General features: G+C 39.0%; 1 protein-coding gene across 1 annotated transcript in view; it reads left to right on the forward strand.

The window, feature by feature from the left end:
- The window catches only part of EYA1 (EYA transcriptional coactivator and phosphatase 1), a 261299-nt gene extending 241596 nt beyond the window's left edge, over positions 1-19703 (forward strand). The window contains exons 15-18 of the mRNA XM_006155104.3: positions 371-485; positions 590-711; positions 6031-6131; positions 18421-19703. Coding sequence (XP_006155166.1) covers positions 371-485; positions 590-711; positions 6031-6131; positions 18421-18501 — 419 coding nt within the window. The 3' untranslated portion in view covers positions 18502-19703. The remainder of the gene's footprint in view (positions 1-370; positions 486-589; positions 712-6030; positions 6132-18420) is intronic.
- The last annotated feature ends 370 nt before the right edge of the window (positions 19704-20073 follow it).

The following is a 20073-nucleotide window of genomic DNA, read 5'->3' on the forward strand; positions in this document are numbered from 1 at the left end:
TCCCTATAGATTCAAAGAAAGTTCCAAGACTGACATTCACCAGCAAAGCCAAGGTCTTTTGCCTACCAATAGAGCTAGAAGGTGGGGTCAGCTTTGCTCAAAGTACATGGTTGAAGGCATCAGGGAGAATAGTCTTCCCCCCAAAAAGAAAGAAAGATCAGATCTATTACCAGAATAAGGGATGTGAGAGTTGGGAAATTAGTAGATTGTCCTTGTGTTACTAAATAAATACGTGTTAACTAAGAAATAGTAGTTTGTATAGTCTAAAGCTTGAGGTGATGTTAATAGTACTATTCCATGTTGATGATTTATAAAGCTGAACGGCCATGTTGGTAAGGAAGTAGTTCATCATGTGCTTTTAAATTCACAGGTCTCCTTGGTCCGGCAAAGAGAGAAGCCTGGTTGCAGTTGAGGGCTGAGATCGAAGCCCTGACAGATTCTTGGCTGACCTTGGCCCTGAAAGCACTCTCTCTTATTCACTCCCGGTGAGGCTCTCTGTGTGGCCTTTGCTGAGAAATGGGCACTGCTCATGCTTGTTCATTTTGGAGATTTATTTTTTAACAGTCTTGATTTCTTTCTGTTCTCATAGGACAAACTGTGTGAATATTTTAGTAACAACTACACAGCTCATCCCAGCATTGGCCAAAGTCCTGCTATATGGGTTAGGAATTGTATTTCCAATAGAAAATATTTACAGTGCAACTAAAATAGGTAAGCCTTTATTTTATATATATATATTTTTTTTTTTTTTGGAGAGATTTTCACTGTAGGGCGTGTGCACTCGCCAGACAGACAGAGAGAGACATAGAGACAGAAAGCGAGAAATCACCCCCCGGGGGGATGGTCACGCCACAATCCCTTCTCCTCCATTCTCCTCTCGGGATCTTGGACACGCACACACACGCACCCGGCGTGAGTTTTAAGCCACCGGGTCCGGGACACGAACCGCAGTCGACTACGTGGGAGTCCAGCGACATAGCCATTATGCTAACTGCTGGTTCTCAGCCTTTATTATATTTTTTAAAAATAAATCAACCCTTTTCCTTTAGGCTAGTAAAAATTAAAGGCACTAAGTAGTAAATGACCCTTTCCCTCCTCCCCCCCAGAAAGTTAGGTAGTACAAAAATAAAAAAAGTAATCAATTTCATTTTCAAAATTGACTTTAGACATCAAGGGCAATATGAAGCATAATTCATGTAGCTGAAGTCATAAAATTTTAATGTACTAGCTAACACTAAGACCTGGGCATTTTATAGATTATAACTTAGCATCAATTCTGGTTTGCCATCTTATTTTTATTCTTTTAGACAACATTAGCAAAAAATATTTTATAAATTAAAATGAACAGGATTGTAGAATTGTATAAAGTAGAAATGAAACCGTGCAAATAACAGCTTTATTATTACTAGAAAATTTTTTTCAACATTTTATTAACATTTTTGTTATAGGGATACAAAAAAATATAAGCTTCTTGTAAGAAGAAAACATAGTTGGGGTGGTAGAAAGACTAATATAAAATTCATTGAGAATATAAACCAAGACAGTAGAAGTAAGAAAAACAGAAGACATGGCTCTTATTCTCAGGGGAAGTAGGTATCTAAATAACATGATAGAAAAGCATGTAAATAGGCATTTATTAGTATCTATTTGATGCTCAGAACCATACTAAGCATTTTACATATTATCATTAACCTTTACAGTCTTTCCATTTTCCAAATGAGGAAATTGTAGCTCAGAAGCTTAAGTAAATAAATTGTTCAAGTCAATAGTTAATAAAACTGAAGTTCAAGCCATAGGTCTCTTTGATTCCAAGGTCCAGACTCCTTTCCATACCCTAGATCATCTTGCTGTTGTGTGCATGGCTGAGGAAGCATTCACTCCAACCTAAGAGGAGGGAGAGAGCAAATGTCAGTGGAATGACATTTTAGCTGGGTATAGAAAGGCAAGTAAAAATTTACTAGACAGATAGGCTAGTGAGAGGAGAGGGTCAGAGTTCTAATAACAAGTCCTACTGAAAAGAGTTGTGAGTTGCCTAGGTCACTAGTGTATTATGCTCATGAGAAGATGAAGCTGGTGAGGTAGATAAGGTCTAGTCATAAATGACCTTGTACATTACTCTAGAGAGATGAATTTATTTTTATAAGTCTAATATCCTAGTAAGTAAGGAGAGAGCTGGATTTAGCTGCTAAACTCTATCTTTTTAAAAAAGATGCAAAAATAGAATCTCTGTAGGTCTAATTTTCATCTGCCTTCACTTTTATACTTTTATTTTTACTACAAAGTGTTTACTAAATGATCACTAAAGAATTACTCATATAATTATTTGTTCATATTATGACTTCTCCAACAGACTGTAATAATCTTGAGTGCTGTGCTTCTCTTGATCATCCTTGTAGCTACAATGTCCAGCCCATAGTAGGCACTTACTAAATGTTTGTTAAATCAAATGTATGAATCAATAGCTGTTAATTTTGAAGAATGCTGACACAGAGATTTCTTTTCAGCACTTGGGTTGGTAGTAGGTACAATAATTAATAATGGGGAAATCAAGTTTGAACTTATCAATGTTGACTTTAAAGATCTTATGGGGGGGGGAGTCAGCAGGTGACTTAATGGTTAAGACACTGGCTAACCGTGGTTCAAGTCCCAGACCTGGTGGCTTGAAACTAACACTGAGTGCATGTGTGTGCATGCCCAAAATCCTGGAGGAGAATGGAGGAAAAGGGATTTTGGTGTGGTCATCCCCCTGGGATGAGTGATTTCTCACTTACCCTCTCTGTCTCTCTAGTAAGTGTGAACGCCTTATAGAAAAAATTTCTCTCTTCAAATACGTATCTGGTATTTGAGAATAATGGACGCTAACTGAAAAATATTCTTAGTAGCTCATATAACCAGAGTTTTTATATACTTTCATGTTGCATAAAAATAGCAGTCAGTTTACATTAATTAATGTGTTAATCCTATTTTCATCTGAATCAGTAAAGAGGAATTATATTGTGTTCTGTAAGCAGGGATGCTGGTAAAGGTTTATTGGCACATGAAAGTTGGAACAAATTCCAAAGAAGCATGTAATACAAAAGGAGTAGTGCTTAGCTTCCCAGAAGAAATGTATAAGTAGTGTATTACATATCATGTTCCTTGATGTTTAATCTTGAAAATTTTGAAAGTAGTAATTAGAAATTAAGTAGAAATTAACAAACCAATAAGCATTAAGTATTTTTAATGGGAATTTTGTTTGAAATATTGGACTTTAATTTTTCAGTACAGCATAAAAATTAGGAAAAACATTTTTGGTGCTAAAAATGATTTCAAACCCACTAGTAAGATCTCACTTTTCCCTGTTTATTTAAAAGAGTTATTTTATTTAACGTTATTTATTTATTTATTTAGATTTGACCAGAGAAGGCCAGAGAGAGAAAGAGAGAGAGAGAGAGGAAGCAAGTGAGAAAGCAAGGTACCGGGTCTAGAACTCAAACTGCAGTCAGCCATGTGGGAGTTCAGCACCCTTAACCACTATGCCACCTGCCGGCCCCACTTTTCCTTATTTTTAATTAGGAAAAACTAGGATCATAGCTATTACTATTACTAATACATAGTAGTAGCTATTACTATTTTTGCCATCAAATGAGACGTATATGGGGATTGATGCAGAAAATTCAGGGATTCTCATTGTGGACAAAAATTCTAGTCATAGATGACTGGAATCTCATTTAGCAGAACTGTGGTGCTCTTTCAGACAAAATGGAGTCATCATAATGAATACTTTATATGAAAGATTGGTTTTCTAATTAACTTCTAAAAGTCAGTTTCATTATTTCAATCTTCATTGTGAAAAATTTCTACATGACCCCAACTCTATAATGAAAGCTATAGAAGATGATAGTATATAAGCTTTTTTTTTTCCCTTGGTCCATCACAATCTCACCTTCATTTACCTTGAAAAAATACTTACCTTCATTTTTCCATGAGAAAGAAACTTTGCAAAAACACTTGAACATTTCCCTGTAAGGAGGGGAAAAAACATTTCATGACGTGTAAACGATTGCTGTGTTTGTACAGTGAAAACTATACTTTATATCTGTTTCCTAAAGTGTTTTAATATTTCACAGTTTGGTGGACAACTAAAGAAGCATTGAAATTACATCCTTTGAATAAGGCTAGTTCTATTTCATTCAGTCAGATGCAAACTAGAGATTTTAGTGCAAAATACAAATATAAAGCAGACATTTGTTTAAGCAAACAAGCAATTTGTTCATGTGTATATCTGATCCTTATTTGAAAGAGGTGCAGGCCCTGCCCAACCATTCACATTTGAAAACTATAAACTGTCCCATTGTCCATTAAAATGACCCTATTGGCAACCCACGACTTGGAACACCAGTTTCTTCTCTAAGAAGAAACAAGGCCCACATTAATTGCAGGGATGTGCTGACAGTGTAGCTACCACAGGAGCCCAAACCGAGCCATGACATGGGCAAGATAATAGACAGATAAAGGTATCCTATTACTTTCATCCCACTTTTCCTCTAGGAAAGTGTTTTATTGAACATTAGCTGTCTCAGTAACACAGGCGTGATCTCACTGTAGTACATCAAATTACCTGACATTAATTTTAGGAGGAGTTTAATGAGAATATGCCAAGTAAACATATTAGGCTCTGGGAATTTTTTTTTCTTTTTTTTGGAGAGGTTTTCGCTATAGGGCGTGTGCGCTCGCCAGCCAGACAGAGAGAGACATAGAGACAGAAAGCGAGAAATCAACACACAGGGGGCATGGTCATGCCGAAATCCCTTCTCCATTGTCCTCTCGGGATCTTGGGCACGCACACACACGTGCCCGGAGTGACTTTTAAGCCACCGGGTCCAGGACGCGAACCGCGGTCGACTACATGGGAGTCCAGTGACATAGCCATTACGCTAACTGCTGGTTCCCGCTCTGGGGATTTTTAATTCAACTTAAAATCAGATGAAAAAACTGATTAAAAGAATTTTTTTTTTTTTCTTGTTGTAACAAAACCAAATTCAGGGTCCAGCAGTTAGCGTAATAGCTATGTCGCTGGACTCCCATGTAGTTGACTGTGGTTCAAGTCCTGGACCCGGTGGCTTAAACTCATGCCAGGTGTGTGTGCGTGCGTGCCCAGGATCCCAAGAGGAGAATGGAGGAGAAGGAATTGCAGCATGGCCGTCGCTCCTAGGGAGTGATTTCTTGCTTTCTGTCTCTGTCTCCATTTGTCTTTCTGGGGAGCACACGTACCATATAGCAAAAACCTCTCCAAAAACAAAAAAAAACGAACAAGTTCAGTTATTTTTATCTTCTAAGTAGCCTTTGTATTGAATATTTAGAGTTTGTATCATATGAACAACCTTTATTTTTTAATTTTTTATTTTTAATTTTACTAGATGATGCTTGCTAGAGAGACAGAGAGGGAAAGTAAAAAAGTAATTCCATGGAGAATGATTGTGCTGTAAGCTCTCCCTCTCTCCTTTCAGGATTTTGGGCATGAGTGCACGTGTTCCTCACCCCACTGGGCCTAAGACTGTGTGGTTGGCCTTGTGGGAGTCAATCACATTAGCCACCATGTTATGGGCTGGTCCATGACACAGGATTTTTGTTTTTTGTTTTTCTTTTTTAAGTAAAGTTCAAATAACATTACCTGAATTTCATGTCTTTGCTTAGTCTCAGCATGTAGGAAGAAAAAATACTACTCTAAGCAACACTTTTTCCCTCCAATTGCAGGACTTCAGATATATAACTGACTAGATTCAACTTTTCAAAAAATGAGTCCTTGGGAACAGAGTATTTAATTTCTCAGGGAGAAGGCACACGTTGCTAAATTAATTTGCAATTTTTAATCTGCTGTGCTGTTCCACATACTGCCCAGGCAGCATAAAAACACTCTTCTCTCAGTTGCACAAGTGGGATAGAGTCGAATCAGAAGGACCAAAGAAAGGCATTTTACATAAAAAGTGCAAGTTCTATCACGGAGTTACCTGAACTTTACATTTTCTACACTGTATTTTTGTTTACCAGGAAAGGAGAGCTGTTTTGAGAGGATAATTCAAAGGTTTGGAAGAAAAGTGGTGTATGTGGTCATAGGAGATGGTGTGGAAGAGGAACAAGGAGCAAAAAAGGTGAGCATGCCTTGATGGTGCACCTTGTGCTGTTGCTATTCCTTCTTTATTTTTTATTTTTAGAATTACTTTATTTTTTAATTTGATGAGAGAGAGGGAGAGAGAAAAGAAGGGATTGCGGCATGGAAAGTGAGAATTGTGTGGTTCCTTTTTCATAGTCTTCCAAATTCTTGTAACTGGATCACGTAAACAAGTTCCATTTCTGTGAAACGGACTAGGAATGTGTGCAAAACCATTTGCCCCAACAAAGGGCAGAGTGGGATTCAGTAACTACGAAGTGATCATTTTGAAAGTGGTGCACCCAAGCTCAAGGATCACTGGTGGTTGGGCTTCACAGACTATAGATCTGGGGGGCTAAGGGCAGAAAGGAATGCTTGGTACAACGCCTTCTGGAACAGAGACGACACATCTTCCATAGTCGGGCCAGCTTGCTCCTGTCTGCCCCCTTGGCAGGTCTTGTCAGGTGGTTCAACTCTTGTTCCCTGAGCCTGGAGGCAGCCTAAGAACCTTCCAAACTTCAGTTTAGAAAGCCTCTACCAGTTGGTCAGAGCCTTCTTGCAAGATAAAAAGTGTTTGTTACTGTTACCCTAGAGAATTCTGGCCCTACTTCTCAGTGAGAAAGAGGTAATGGGCCAGACTGTAAGCATTTTATTTTCTGAATCCCTGCAAGAGTAGGTTTATCAACTTCTCTTAACAAAAGTATTTTCCACGCCCATGATGCTGCATTCGTGAAAGGAGAGGAGCAGCACGCCCTGGTGTAGGCAGCACTGAGGGTCTTCACCGTCTGGTGCAGCCTGCCAGTTCGATCTTTCTCTTCCTGCACCTGCACTGCCATCAAGGCAGCTGCTGACCTTACTTTGAGCATGCACCATACCTGTGTACCTTTTTCTCTGCTGTCACCTCTCCTTGGAATGAGCTTTTTTTCCAATGGTCTATCACTGTCATCTCCATTTTTCCAAACTCCGTTCATGTACCACTTTTTTTTTTTTTTAAAGAGGTTTTTGTTATACGGCATATGCGCTCACCAGAGAAACAGGGACAGAAAGTGAGAAATCACCCCTCAGGGGGGATGGCAACGCTGCAGTCCCGTCTCCTCCATTCTCTTCTCTGGATTTTGGGCATGCACGCACACACACCCAGTGTGAATTTTAAGCTGCTGGGTCTAGGACTTAAACCACGGTCAGCTACATTGGGAGTCCAGCGACATAACCATTATACCATCCACTGGTCCCCGATTTACCTCTGTTTTTACAAGCTCAAGTATAGCAGCCTCACATGTACTTTGGTTGGAGGAGCTGTAGTGGTAAATAGCTTGGACTTTTTTCTTAGTTTTTTTTTTTAATGATTTCATTTATTATCATTGTTTTTCGATTTTAACCAGAGAGAGACAGAAAGTGAGAAAGCAAGCTGCCAAGTCCAGAACTTGAACCATGGCTGGCCAAGTGGGAGTTCCACACCTCAGTCACTACGCCACCTGCCAGACCCTTTCTTAGGTTTTTGCCACAGGATGTATGTGCTCACTAGAGAGAAGCATGGCCGTGCCACAATCCCTTCTCCTCTCAGTACTTTGGGCATGCACATGACATGACTCTCAAGCCACTGGGTCAGGGCTCAAACCTCAGTTGGCCATGATGCCACCTCATGGCCTCAGTAGCTTCAGTTCTTGAACCAGGCAGCCAGAGTTATGGGCCTGCCACTTACCTGTTCTGTGACCAGGTTATTTAACTCTTTTATTTCTTTTTTTCTCTTGTCAGTAAGTGGCAATAGTACTAGTACCTAAATTAGAGGGCTATTTGGAGAATTAGATTTAGTTCAGATATGGAAATTACATGTACCAAAAACTGATATGTGTGTGTGTGTGGGGGGGGTCTTCAAAAAGTTCATGGAAAGGCATATTATGAATTTCAAAATTTCTTTGTACCAAGATTAATTCGTACTTTGTTCCCCAAATTTGTGAAATCCCCTCATATGTATTAGTTATTTGTGTTTGTGCTAGCTTCAGCAATAAAAAGTGAGATTCTGAGAGGTAGGGATCTTATTTTGCTTAGGTGGTTGAACTGCTTTTCTTATAACCCCCTAAATGTTGGCATGATCATATTCGTTATGAATGTTTCTTGGATCTGAAGAGCATTCAGTATTTTAGGAGATTAACCAATAGCATAAGTCTTCCCTCCCATTTCCACATACTCAGGGGTGTGATTCAGCTCCTCGTGGATATTCTAGGATACACCAGAAATGGGGCATAGCCGGGCTACAGATGCCACAGTGAGCATCAAGGATGACGTGTGGCCAGCCTTCCCAGAGATTTCTGATATCATAATTTACTTTCGGTATCTCTGAATTCCCATAGAAAGCATAGGCACTGACCCTAATTCTACACACAATAACTGATTTCGCTGACACCCACAGATACAGAATGCGCCCAGAGTGTGCTTGGTGCTGGTGGAAACTCATACACTCCTCAGGTCTGCTCCTGCTTCCTGCAAAGCAATTTGCCACGTCAGCACTAGTTCTGACCTTCCTGCTTCACCAGTGACCAACCACCGTCGTCGCCAGTCATCTGTTAGTCCTTTGGACTTTTATAAAAAATACAGTGTTTCCCAGTCCACATTAGAATTCCCAGAACTAGGTTCTGGAGAGTTAAAGAGCATTGGTGGGAATCCAGACCCAAGTCATCCTCTGGTGAAAGGATCTGGAACTCCCAGGCTGTTTCTACTCAGGACCTCCTAGTTAGTGGTCAGGGGGCAAGGAACACATTTGCACCTCTGAGCAGTGTGGACCTGAGGAACAGTGTTTCACGCCACTGTGGCCCTGGGCCAAGGTGTAAATCTGCCTCCAAATTGGTTCTTTTCCCTCTGGTACTCACCAAAAAGTTTAATTTCAGGAGAAAGATGCTAACATGTACCTTTGTAGCTTGTAATAGGCCAAGAAAAATCCTTTGGGCCTCTATCCAGATTTCAAAGTTCTGTTTTCCTTTTCCAAACTTTTCTGATAGCTATGTTTCTTTGAAGTATAGAAAAAGATAAAGTAACGCTTGGTTTGATTTTAGAATTGAAATTATTAATAGGACTGGAGTATTTGCTGTCTTTGAAGAGCAGTTCAAGTCGTTTCCACTGTTTATTTTTGGACACATTATTCTTGTTTTATGGAACACACACAAAAAGCAAATCAGCAGTCACCTGCAGGGAACATCCCTATGAATTTCTTGACTGTGTAACAGTCCAAATCTATCTGTTGCAAACAGAAGAAACTCTTTGCACCCTGTGACCTGCCTCTGTGTGTGTGTGTGTGTGTGTGTGTGTATGTGTGTGTGTATGTATGTAAAATAGATGCTTCAGAATCCTAATAATCTTGCAAAAGATTCAAATGTTATTGTTTTCCAGCTTTACTGAAGGAGAACTTTTGTCCTTTTTAAGTGCACTGGTATATGAATAGCAGTATTTCATGTCTGAGTAAAGAGACCAGAATCTAATCACGTACAATAGGTGAGGTGCAGTTCTGCACACAGCTAGAGAGTCCTTAAGGGGGAGAAGGCTGTATGTCAGCAATATCCCATTTTAAAATTGTGTATAAGAACTCAAGCTACAGTAAATGAAGAGGTAGTGAAAGGATTCATGATCATAATGAGGACTAAGAATTACTGACTTCTTATATCCAGTCTCTCCTAGGCATTCCTAGATATTAAATTCTCACAAGCGTATGAAGATGGACTCTCCACCCATTTTACAGATGAGGAAAACAGAAAGTAGCCCGACTGTAAACTTTGTTTATAGATCTTAAATGTGATTTGATTTCCAACAAAAGTTCTACACATTTAAAAGATTTTTAGAACAAAGTGTAATTTTTCTTTCCTTAAGTAGGTATAACAATGTATCCTTTCCCATTTTATATTCATGATTACAACGGTATAAAATTTTAAAAACACATCATTAGTTCTGATACATCTTTGGATATATACTTTGGTTCCTGAGAAATTTAGATTGTGAAATAAAATTAATAGTGAGGTTCTGTCCCTTTGAGCACTAAGACGTTTTGCAAAATTAAAACATTTTGCATTCTTTCAGAACTGATTTGGACCATATAGCTTGTCTCTCAGTTTCCTGTGTCCTTTTAAAATGCAGTACAGCACTCCTCTTTTCCCTGTAGAGATGTCTTTCATCTCCCTAAACTATGTTCTTTTGCTAGAAATGCTTTTTTTTTAAGCCCAGAAACAAAACACCACATGTAAATTCTACCAGTTGCTTATTTCATTCATGATCAGTTGAAGTCTATTCTGTCATCCTTATTCTTTTGGCCAATGTAGTCTAAAGGCTTTCATCAGTAATTTAACTCTGTAATTTTTATCATAACAAAACACCCCCTTTAAAGGGAAAAAGTTAGGAGGCCTTCTTGCAAGAGTTTTCTGAGAATGCCTCTTTGTTCTGAGAAAGGCCACGCTAAGGAGAATGTCAGAAACCATCTAGCTATGAAAATCTTCCTTTGACATATCTTTTGTCCAAAAGATCTATCAGGCTTTCATTTTCTTTTTTTTATTTTTTTTTTATTTTTTTTTAGGCTTTTGCTAGAGGGCACATGCACTTGCCAGAAAGACAGAGAGATAGAAAGTGAGAAATCACCCTCCCAGGGGGGATGGCCATGCTGCTATCACTTTTTCTCCATTCTCCTCTCAGGATCTTAGGCACGCGCACACACGCACATGCACCCAGCATGAGTTTAAGCCACCAGGTCTGGGACTTGAACCACAGTTGGCTACATGGGAGTCCAACAACATACCCATTACACTAACTGCTGGTCCCCCCCAGGCTTTCATTTTCACCATAAAAATCTTTGTTTTCCTACTATAACATGAATTGAGTGAAAATCATTATGTAGAGATATGATGATTATTAAAAGTAAAAATGTAATAGTCCCCTGTACATTGACATTTTCTTTGTACTGTAAAGTACTATTGCTAAACCAACTTTACTTTTCTAAGAACTGTTTAAAATAAATCTCTTTGTGAATAACACAATAGGAAAATGGCAAACATCCAGTGTCTTGCATAATGACAATGGCTTCATCTAAATATGTTCATTTTAAATGTCCACACCAAAACTTGCTGAAATCCAAGTGGAAGCTGAGAATTGGATTAATACTGCCTGATTCTAAGCTTGTTCAAGGGAAAAATACAAGCTTTTTTGCAAAAAATGAAAGTATAATGCAACCTTTTGTTTTTCGCTTTGAGTGGGACTTACCATGAACTTTATTACTATAAAATCACTCATTAATACTTAATGGTCTCTTACTATTTGCCAGTCTTGAACTGGATTTCATCTTTGGCCTTAAAGAGCTCACTTCTGTCTGGAAGAGAAGCAGAGGGACAAACAATGAAAGAACAGTGTCGTGCCAAAGTTTCATAGTGAGTCTTTAGAATAATCTGGCTCCTGAGAGCTCTTCTCTGACACTTGGCGAAGTATTTGCACCTTCATGTGCAAACGTTCTGGAGATGGTGTACGCATGTGAAAGCACAGACACGTTTACTTCTCCACGCTCACGGTACCGACGCGCTTGTTTCTGTCCCTACTCTTTTCCCTTTCTCCTGGTAGTCACTCCGTATCGGTCCAACCCTTTAAGGGACTGCATCAGTATCCCGCTGTGTGCATAGGCTGTCATTTTACCAAGCCCTGGGGCTGGACATGCAGGGTGGTTCCCAGTATTTACAATTACAGACAGTCCTTCAGGGACCAGTCTTTATGCTGTTCATGCACATGGGACTGTGTGGGAAAAATTCCTAGAAGTGCAATACTTGGTCAGAGGATCTGTGCTGTTCGATGTTTGAAGGTTTCATTAATGCATTTTTAATCATTTGGCCAAATTCAGTTTCCGTGAGTATTTATGTACCTAGCTTTTTATACAACTGATGTGTATAACTGGAAGGGGTAAAAGACAAGGGGCATTTGTTCCTGTAGGCAAGAGAGCGGGAAGGATGTATCATTATGTCTTCATTAGGCGATATTGTGGTTCTAAAGACCTCAAAATATGTATTAATTAGACTCTGTTACCCACTTTTATTAATATATCCCTAATCTTGATAAACTACACACACACAGTAACAGCTATCATTTCTATTACGATTTATAGGTAGCTGAGTTTTTTGTTTTGTTTTGTCTTGTCCCAGGGCTCCAGTAACCTGAAAGAATATTCTCTGGGTGTTCCAAGGTATACTTACGTGAATACAAGTAAATGGCCACTCAAACTTATTTTGGTGTTCTCTCGCTCCTACTTACCACCAAGTGGCATGAATTCTGTCTTCATGCTGTGTTTCTCAGACTCTCTTCATACTCCAGTTCCACCATCACACTGCTTGGCTTTGTGCCCCAGGGCAGACACCTTCAACTCCTCATTTCTTGGCTACTGTTCTTAATTGCTTAAAATACCTCTTCTCGGTGTCTCCAGACATTGAGGTAGTGTTAGGCTTCCTTCCCTGTCATTTACAAAATTAAAAGCTCAACTCCTTAGATATTCCAAGTGCTTCTACTTTGATAAACCTAGCTTTGTTTTTTTACTTTGTTTTTGTTTGTTTGTTTTTAAGAGAGATTTTTGCTGTAGGGTGTGTGTGCTTGCCAGAAAGATGAGAAATCATCTCCCCAGGGAGGATGGCCACTGCAGTCTCATCTACTCCAATCTCCTCTTGGATCCTGGGCATGCAAACATACACGTCCGGTGTGAATTTTACGTCACCTGTTCTGGGACTCAAACTGTGGTTAACTACATGAGAGTCCAGTGATGTAACCTTTATGCCATTCGCTGGTCCCTGTTTGTTTTTTGTTTTATTTTTCTTTAGAGACTTGTTTGCTATAAGGTCATGTGCACTCACCAGAGACACACAGAGAGAAAAATCATCTTCTGGTGGTGTTGGCGGGTAGGGGCCACAACGCAATCCCTTCTCCATTCTTCTCTCAGGATTTTGGGCACATACGCGTATGCACCCTGAGTGAGTTTCAAGCCACCGGTTCTGGGACTGGAGCCATGGTCAACCATGTGGGAGTCCAGGGCCTTAACCACTATACCACCTACTGGCTCCCAAACCTTTCTTAATACCTCTGAAATAAACACATCTTTCCAGCCTTATCGCTTCCTCCCTATTTACTCCTCCTAACTGGGAGTCTCTAACTGCCAATTTACCTCTCCAGTTTTGCCCATTCTTTAATTCAGCATGAGGCCAGTTTATCCTCTCTAGCTTACGCTGAGCTCTTCTCTACATCCATCATTATGGTTCTTAATTTCACACTGCCTTACATAGTAATGAAATTGTTTCATCAGGTTCAGTCCTTGGCAGTGGAACAAGAGCTTTTGAGTGTCATATATTAAATATTCATATTAACTACAGTGCTATACAGGGGATAGCAATACAGTCACACAGACTTTACTAAACCTTGAGGTAAACCTGAGACATTGCCCTAAACCTTCATTTACTTATAGTTTTAGGTTTTTGCCATAGGGAGTGTGTGCTTGCAGGAGAGAGAGAGGGAAAGTGAGAAATCATCTTGCAAGAGGGATGTCCACCCCTCAGTCCCTTCTCCTCTACTCTCCTCTCAGAATTTTGGGTATGCACACACACACACCCAGCATGATTTTCAGCCCACTGCATCCAGGCTCAAGCCACAGTCAGCCATGTGGGAGTCCAGTACCTTAACCACGATCCCACCTGGCTGGCCCATAAGCCCTCATTTTATAGATAAGAAACAAGCACTCCAGGGAGACTCTGCCATAATCGAAGGTCACATAGTGACTTTCAGAACTGAGATTCTAACCCGGTTTCCTCCTTGTAACATATGCTTTTTTCCCTCTTCTGCCACTATTTCTCTGATTTCATATAAGAAATAGGTATTCTTGTGGCTAGAATCATACCATATGATTAGCCAAAAGCAGTTTACCCTGCACTCACTTATCCCAATTTTTAAATGCATAAAATCTTCATATGTGCTTAATTAGGGGAAATCTTATGATAGTGCCATTAGTTCTAATTATTTGTTAACAGGAGTTTGAGTCACCTATCCTCTTATAACCACCCACTTCGCATTAAACACACGTTTCGTAGAGAAGCCCAGTACTTTTGTGAGAATGAGATGCGGATTGTGCAGACATCACTACCTTCATGTTGTAAGACAATGCTGAAGATAGAGCTGCTGACCTCTTACGGGAGTGTCCCCAGCGTCTGCCCATTCTCATTGTAGAACCTTGGGCATGTTTGCTCAGAAGAATGGCCCTCTCACCATTGTGTCAGGGGGCTGCCGGACCATATGGTTCTTGTTAATACTCTAATAGGAAGACCAAAGCATTAGCATTTCAGTGCCAATAAACAAGGCAATTCGGGACTCTTCGTGGATAATCTCACTTTTCCAGATAGTGATGCATGAGAGTATGATTTAAAAGAAAAACAGTTTCAGTGTGCTCTAGGCTGGCATCAACCCCTACAGCTATAGAAGTGAGACGCACAGCCATTGAACCAGTTCTTTATTTACTAAAGAATTAAATCCTGAGTTTACACTTTAACAGTGTACTGGAGAATTAATTGGATATTTTTAGTTTCCTTTTCAATTTTTCTCCTACTTACTGCATTCTTCAATACATGATTTGCTGAGTGCACCAGTAGCTTTCAAGTTTATAAAGAATGTGTCTGACTTTAAACCCTGAACCTACTCTGAAAAAAAGCATCCACCTCTCACAAATATTTTTATATGTATTTTTGATGAGCCTTCAGCATCCTTTGTTACATCCTAAAATAATGGTATGCCAGATCAACAGAAATACTCTATATCCCCATTTATTGAGTTTTGAGGAGAAGGAGCTTTGGAGAAAAGCAATAAATCACTGGTAAGTGTAATAAACTAAAAAAATCACAAGATAGTTAGAAATAAGAAAAGACTTAAAATAGATACTAAAGAGTATAGTTGAATATTTGCATACTTCAAAGAAAATCATTCACTATTATTTTCAAATAGTAATAGTAATAGGATGCTGAATGGTAAATAAACACTTTCAAGTATATTTGAGTGTTTTTGTATATGAAAATTTAGAGAAGTGTTTATGATGATTATTTTCATGTACAAGTTAAGTTATTTGTATTTCTTTTTTGGGGGTTAGATTTTTGCTATAAAATATGTGTGCGCAGGAACCAGCAGTTAGCATAATGGCTATGTCGCTGGACTCCCACGTAGTCGACCGCGGTTCACATCCCAGACCCGGTGGCTTAAAACTCACACCAGGCGCGTATGCATGCGTGCCCAAGATCTCAGAGGAGAATGGAGGAGAAGGGATTGTGGTGTGACCACCCCCTCTGGGGGGTGATTTCTTGCTTTCTGTCTCTCTGTCTCTCTGTGTCTGTCGGGGGAGCACACGCGCCCTATAGTGAAAACCTCTCCTATATATATATATATATATATGTGTGTGTGTGTGTGTGTGTGTGTGTGTGTGTGTGTGTGTGCGCACGTGCGCGCACTGGAGAGACACAGATGGAGAGAGAGAAAGAAATCAACCCTGGGGAGTGGGGGTGGCCACCAATCTTCTCCATTCTCCTCTCAGGATTTTTGGCATGCATGCACACATGCCTGGCATGAGTTTCAAGCTGCCAGGTCAGAGACTTGAACCACGATTGTCCATGTGGAAGTCCAGCACCTTAACTACTATGCCACCTGCTGGCCCCATGATTTGTATTTCTTTATATGGTCCTACATTTTACAATATGCATAAATTTCTTTTCTAAAAAGAAAATAAAAGGAAGATTTTCTGCATTGTAACTGATCAAACATCTTCCCAAACTCAGATCTATAAATCATAGTCACTCAAATTTTCCAGTGTCACTTACCTAGCAGAGCATAGATGAGTGATCACGTGTGTGTGTGTGTGTGTGTGTGTGTGTTTACTGTGCCATAGTGCTCTTAATTTACATGACTGAATAAAAAGACCATGGAAAACAATTAGAAGGCATTAGAGTATACAGAATTCACTCCTTTCCAGTTATTATTTAAACCTCTCTGCTCCTTCTCTAAGCCTTAGTGTTTTCATCAGCAAAATAGTGATAATAGCACCTATCTATTTCTGGGTTGCTTAGCATATTTCTTGACATAATACCTAATAAATTATAATTGTCATTATTATTAATAAACCCCTTAACAGGGCTTATCAGGTCACACACCGTCTGACACCAGCAGCCAGTCATGTCACCAACCATGTCTTCTTTCTCACACTCAGCCTGTATGGTAAAATAAATTTTTCCTTCAATCTTTGTCCCCCAACCCACATAGTCATATGAGTGTTCTTCTGAATGCTCCTTTTTTCATATCTAGCTCAACTATTCTCTCTCTATGGGCATTTCTTTCATTTTCTAGGTAAATGTATTTGCTTTCCTCATACTCCTCTTGCAACACAGAGATGAACACTCATGATTGTATTTTCTGCTTCTCACCCACTGACTGAGAGGGCAAGCCAGGTCTGTCTACATCTCTAGATTTTCTACAATAGCACAGCATGCCTGTAAACCAACAAATCATTTCTGAGTAAATTAATGCAATGGTAAATCTTACCATCCGAGGTTGCCAAGAAAAGCATCCTTCTATAATACTTTAATACTCATCTCTAGACTAATCTGTTATTGTAGGATAACAAAGGTATATGCAATCGATATTCCAAAATATTGGGTTGACAAAAAAGTCTTGACTCGTTTTTACATAGAAAAATTGTCATGACTTTTCAGTCAACCCAATAGAATTGAATCTATAAAGGTCTATATTTGATACTAGAATGTGATATATTGAGACCAGCAGGTGGCATAGTGGTTAAGGCACTGGATTCTCACATGGCTGACTGTAGTTTGAGTCCTGGACCTGGCAACTTGAAACTCACACTGGACACATGTGCATGCATGTCCAAAATCCTGAGAGAAGAATAGAGGAGAAGAGATTTTGGCTTGACCATCCTCCCTGGGCGGGGAGTATGTGGGGGGGTTCTCACTTTCTCTCAGTCTCTCTAACAAGTGCATGTACCCTATAGCAAAAAGTCTCTCAAAAAATGTACTACATGATTTGAGACAAGGACATTCTTAATAACTAAATACTTGGCATCCCAGTAGATAATAGCTATGTGATTGTATCAAAATATTGAGTAGCTTGTACTGTTATCTGCAGGATAATACACACCCACACACACACTTCTACTGTTTGCTTCCATGCCAGCTTCTTCTTAGTCTGAAAATTTTCCCAAATGCTTTAGAACTACAATTGCAAATTCTTCTGACCTCCATATTATTGTATGTGTGTGTGTAAAACCTATTATCTATGGGCTAAACAGAATTTTCCTCTGAAAGATGATTTTTGTTTTTTTTTTTTTTAAAAAAAAAACTGTTGAAGCATAAGTATTTATTATAGTGCTTTTGAGCAGTGAAACTTTAGCATTGTGTTTTTACCCTTCATGGATGAGGTAACCTGTTCTTCCTACTTTCCTCATCTTTGGTTTATTCACAGGTTTCATACACATCCCATAATTTAAACTAGATTTTTATATCAATAGTTTAACTGCAAACAATAACAACAAAAGACCTGTTCATTGATAATTTTTTCTGTTCATTGAAGCTATTTTAAGATCTGCATGAAACAAAATTGATGAAAATAAATAGAAAAAATGTTGCTTCATACATAAGCCCAGGTCGTTTGGGAAAAATGTAAAATACTCGCATCTAAGGAAAACTGTTTAAACTCCTAAAATACAAGCATTTAAACTTTTTAAACATTGGGACCGGCAAGTGAAGTGGGGGTTAAGGGTGCTGGACTCCCACATGGCCAATTGTGGTTTGAGTCCCAGACCTGGAGACTTGCTTTACTACTTTCCCTCTCTCTCTATCTCTCATTCTGTCCATCTCTAGTAAAATTAAAATAAGTTTAAGTAATTATTTAAAATTTCTTTTCAACATTAAAGTTCACTGAATATAGATTTTGAAAGGCAGCAATTTTCAGCAAAGCTTCCTTAATTGCACCTGTTTTATTTAAAGTCTAGAAACAGCATTCAAATCACAGAGTAGATCTAGTTTAAAAACATTCACTACCTTCTTAGAAGAAACAGACTCTAGATTACACTTAAAAGCTCAGTATTCTTAGGGGAAGTTTAAGCTTGGATATGTAATGTTAAGATGTTAACTGGCTGTTTGCACAGTATATGTAAAAGGGCTGAGCACTCGAGTGGATTCGAGAAAGCATCCGGAGGGCTTGTGCCGGACATGCTGTCTGTCCTCACCATGGCTCTCTGTTCCCCGCAGCACGCTATGCCCTTCTGGAGGATCTCCAGCCACTCGGACCTCATGGCCTTACATCATGCCTTGGAACTGGAGTACCTGTAACCTCTGCATGGCACTTTGAAACCACACAACTGCCCTGCAACAAGGGACAAATCCAACAGGCCCAAGTCTCATGTCAGCCCTGGACTCCAGAACTGAGCGATTTCAACATACGGACATGCAACTGCTGTTGGTCTTGCCTTCTGTCCTTGTGGCACAGGGAGGGCCATGTCTGTTTCTTCAGAACAGCTGTTGACTCTAGTACTGTGAATTCAATGAAAATAAGCCATCAGAATGTTCTAGCACAGAGGGATGTGTCTTTGCCAGATTAACTACATGGTTCAAACCTGTGAAGAAAGGACCTGGAAATGCTTCAGTTTTTAGCATTTTTCAATGTGATGTAAACAGCTTCTCCAATACAGCAAACTTGATTGCACAACACAGACTGAAATGTGTTTCTTGAATATCAGTGGAGGAATTTTCTTGTAAAGAAGGTTTACTTTTTGGTGTCTCATACCCAGGGTAATCTGTACATCTCTACTTATTTATGAACAGACTTTTTTTTAAAAAAAAAAAAAAAACAGCTTTATGGAGGTATAATTTACATACCGTACAATTCACCCAGACTTTTTTGACATCAAATAATTGAAAAAGATAATAGCATAAGAAATAAGTGATTGAAGGCCTTTGCCTCCTGATATGGCAAGTACTTTGATTTTAGCACATTGCAAAGTAGTTTAAAGTATGTCTAATTTAAACGTGTAATATGTACATCACTGAGACAATCATGTACAGAAAGAATTTTTGGTGTAAATTTGTAATAATGATTCTTTTACATATTGTTTAGAAAAATGATATCAAGAGGTAGCAATGCCTTGAGAGCAGAGTGAGGCATTCTCTGCCCAAACTCAAGTGCAGTGCCTTACTCAAGTGTTGGGTATAAATATGTAGATAATGGATTTTTTTGTTGTTGTTGTTGTTTTTTTAGATAATGTTGTCAAGACCAAAAGCATGGATGTTAAGTGTCAATAAGGATTTTGTTTTCCAAATTTTTTTTCCTTCAGTTCTTCAATCTGAAATCTTAAAATACATTTAGGAGGGCCCTGATTTAAAAAACAAACAAACAAACAAAACAACATCAAAACAAACCCAGAGCAGTTTCTTAAGTAATTTAACAATTCTCTTACCACCTTTTACATTGCAAGACTAATGTATTATATGTAACTACTTGAAAAAAAAAAAGATTATTCAAATGTTTCTTCCCAGAAAGAGTATAGATGATAGATATATTTTATTAATAAAAACAGTTCATGAATTGGACACTAGCAAAGTCTCCATGTGCTCGGAATTCTTACTGTGTCTGCATTTTGTTGTTGAGGTAAAGTAGGACATTAGCATGTATCTGGAAAGCAGAAAACCTTTGCATTAGTTTCTGCTTCATAGTCTATCCTCCTCTCTGCCCAGAGGAAAATCCATTGCTAATAGTGGACGTGGCCCAGTCATCAGCACTAAGGAAATATTACTTTTTACCTATATTATATATTACATGGCAAGCATAAATCTGGGAAATAAAAATTGTCATCCCTGTCGTACAAGAAAGTTTCTCCAAAAATGTCTGGGCATGAGTTTCTCTCT

The sequence above is a fragment of the Tupaia chinensis genome, unplaced genomic scaffold (genome assembly GCF_000334495.1).
Source record: "Tupaia chinensis unplaced genomic scaffold, TupChi_1.0 Scaffold000436_1, whole genome shotgun sequence".
NCBI lineage: Eukaryota > Metazoa > Chordata > Mammalia > Scandentia > Tupaiidae > Tupaia > Tupaia belangeri.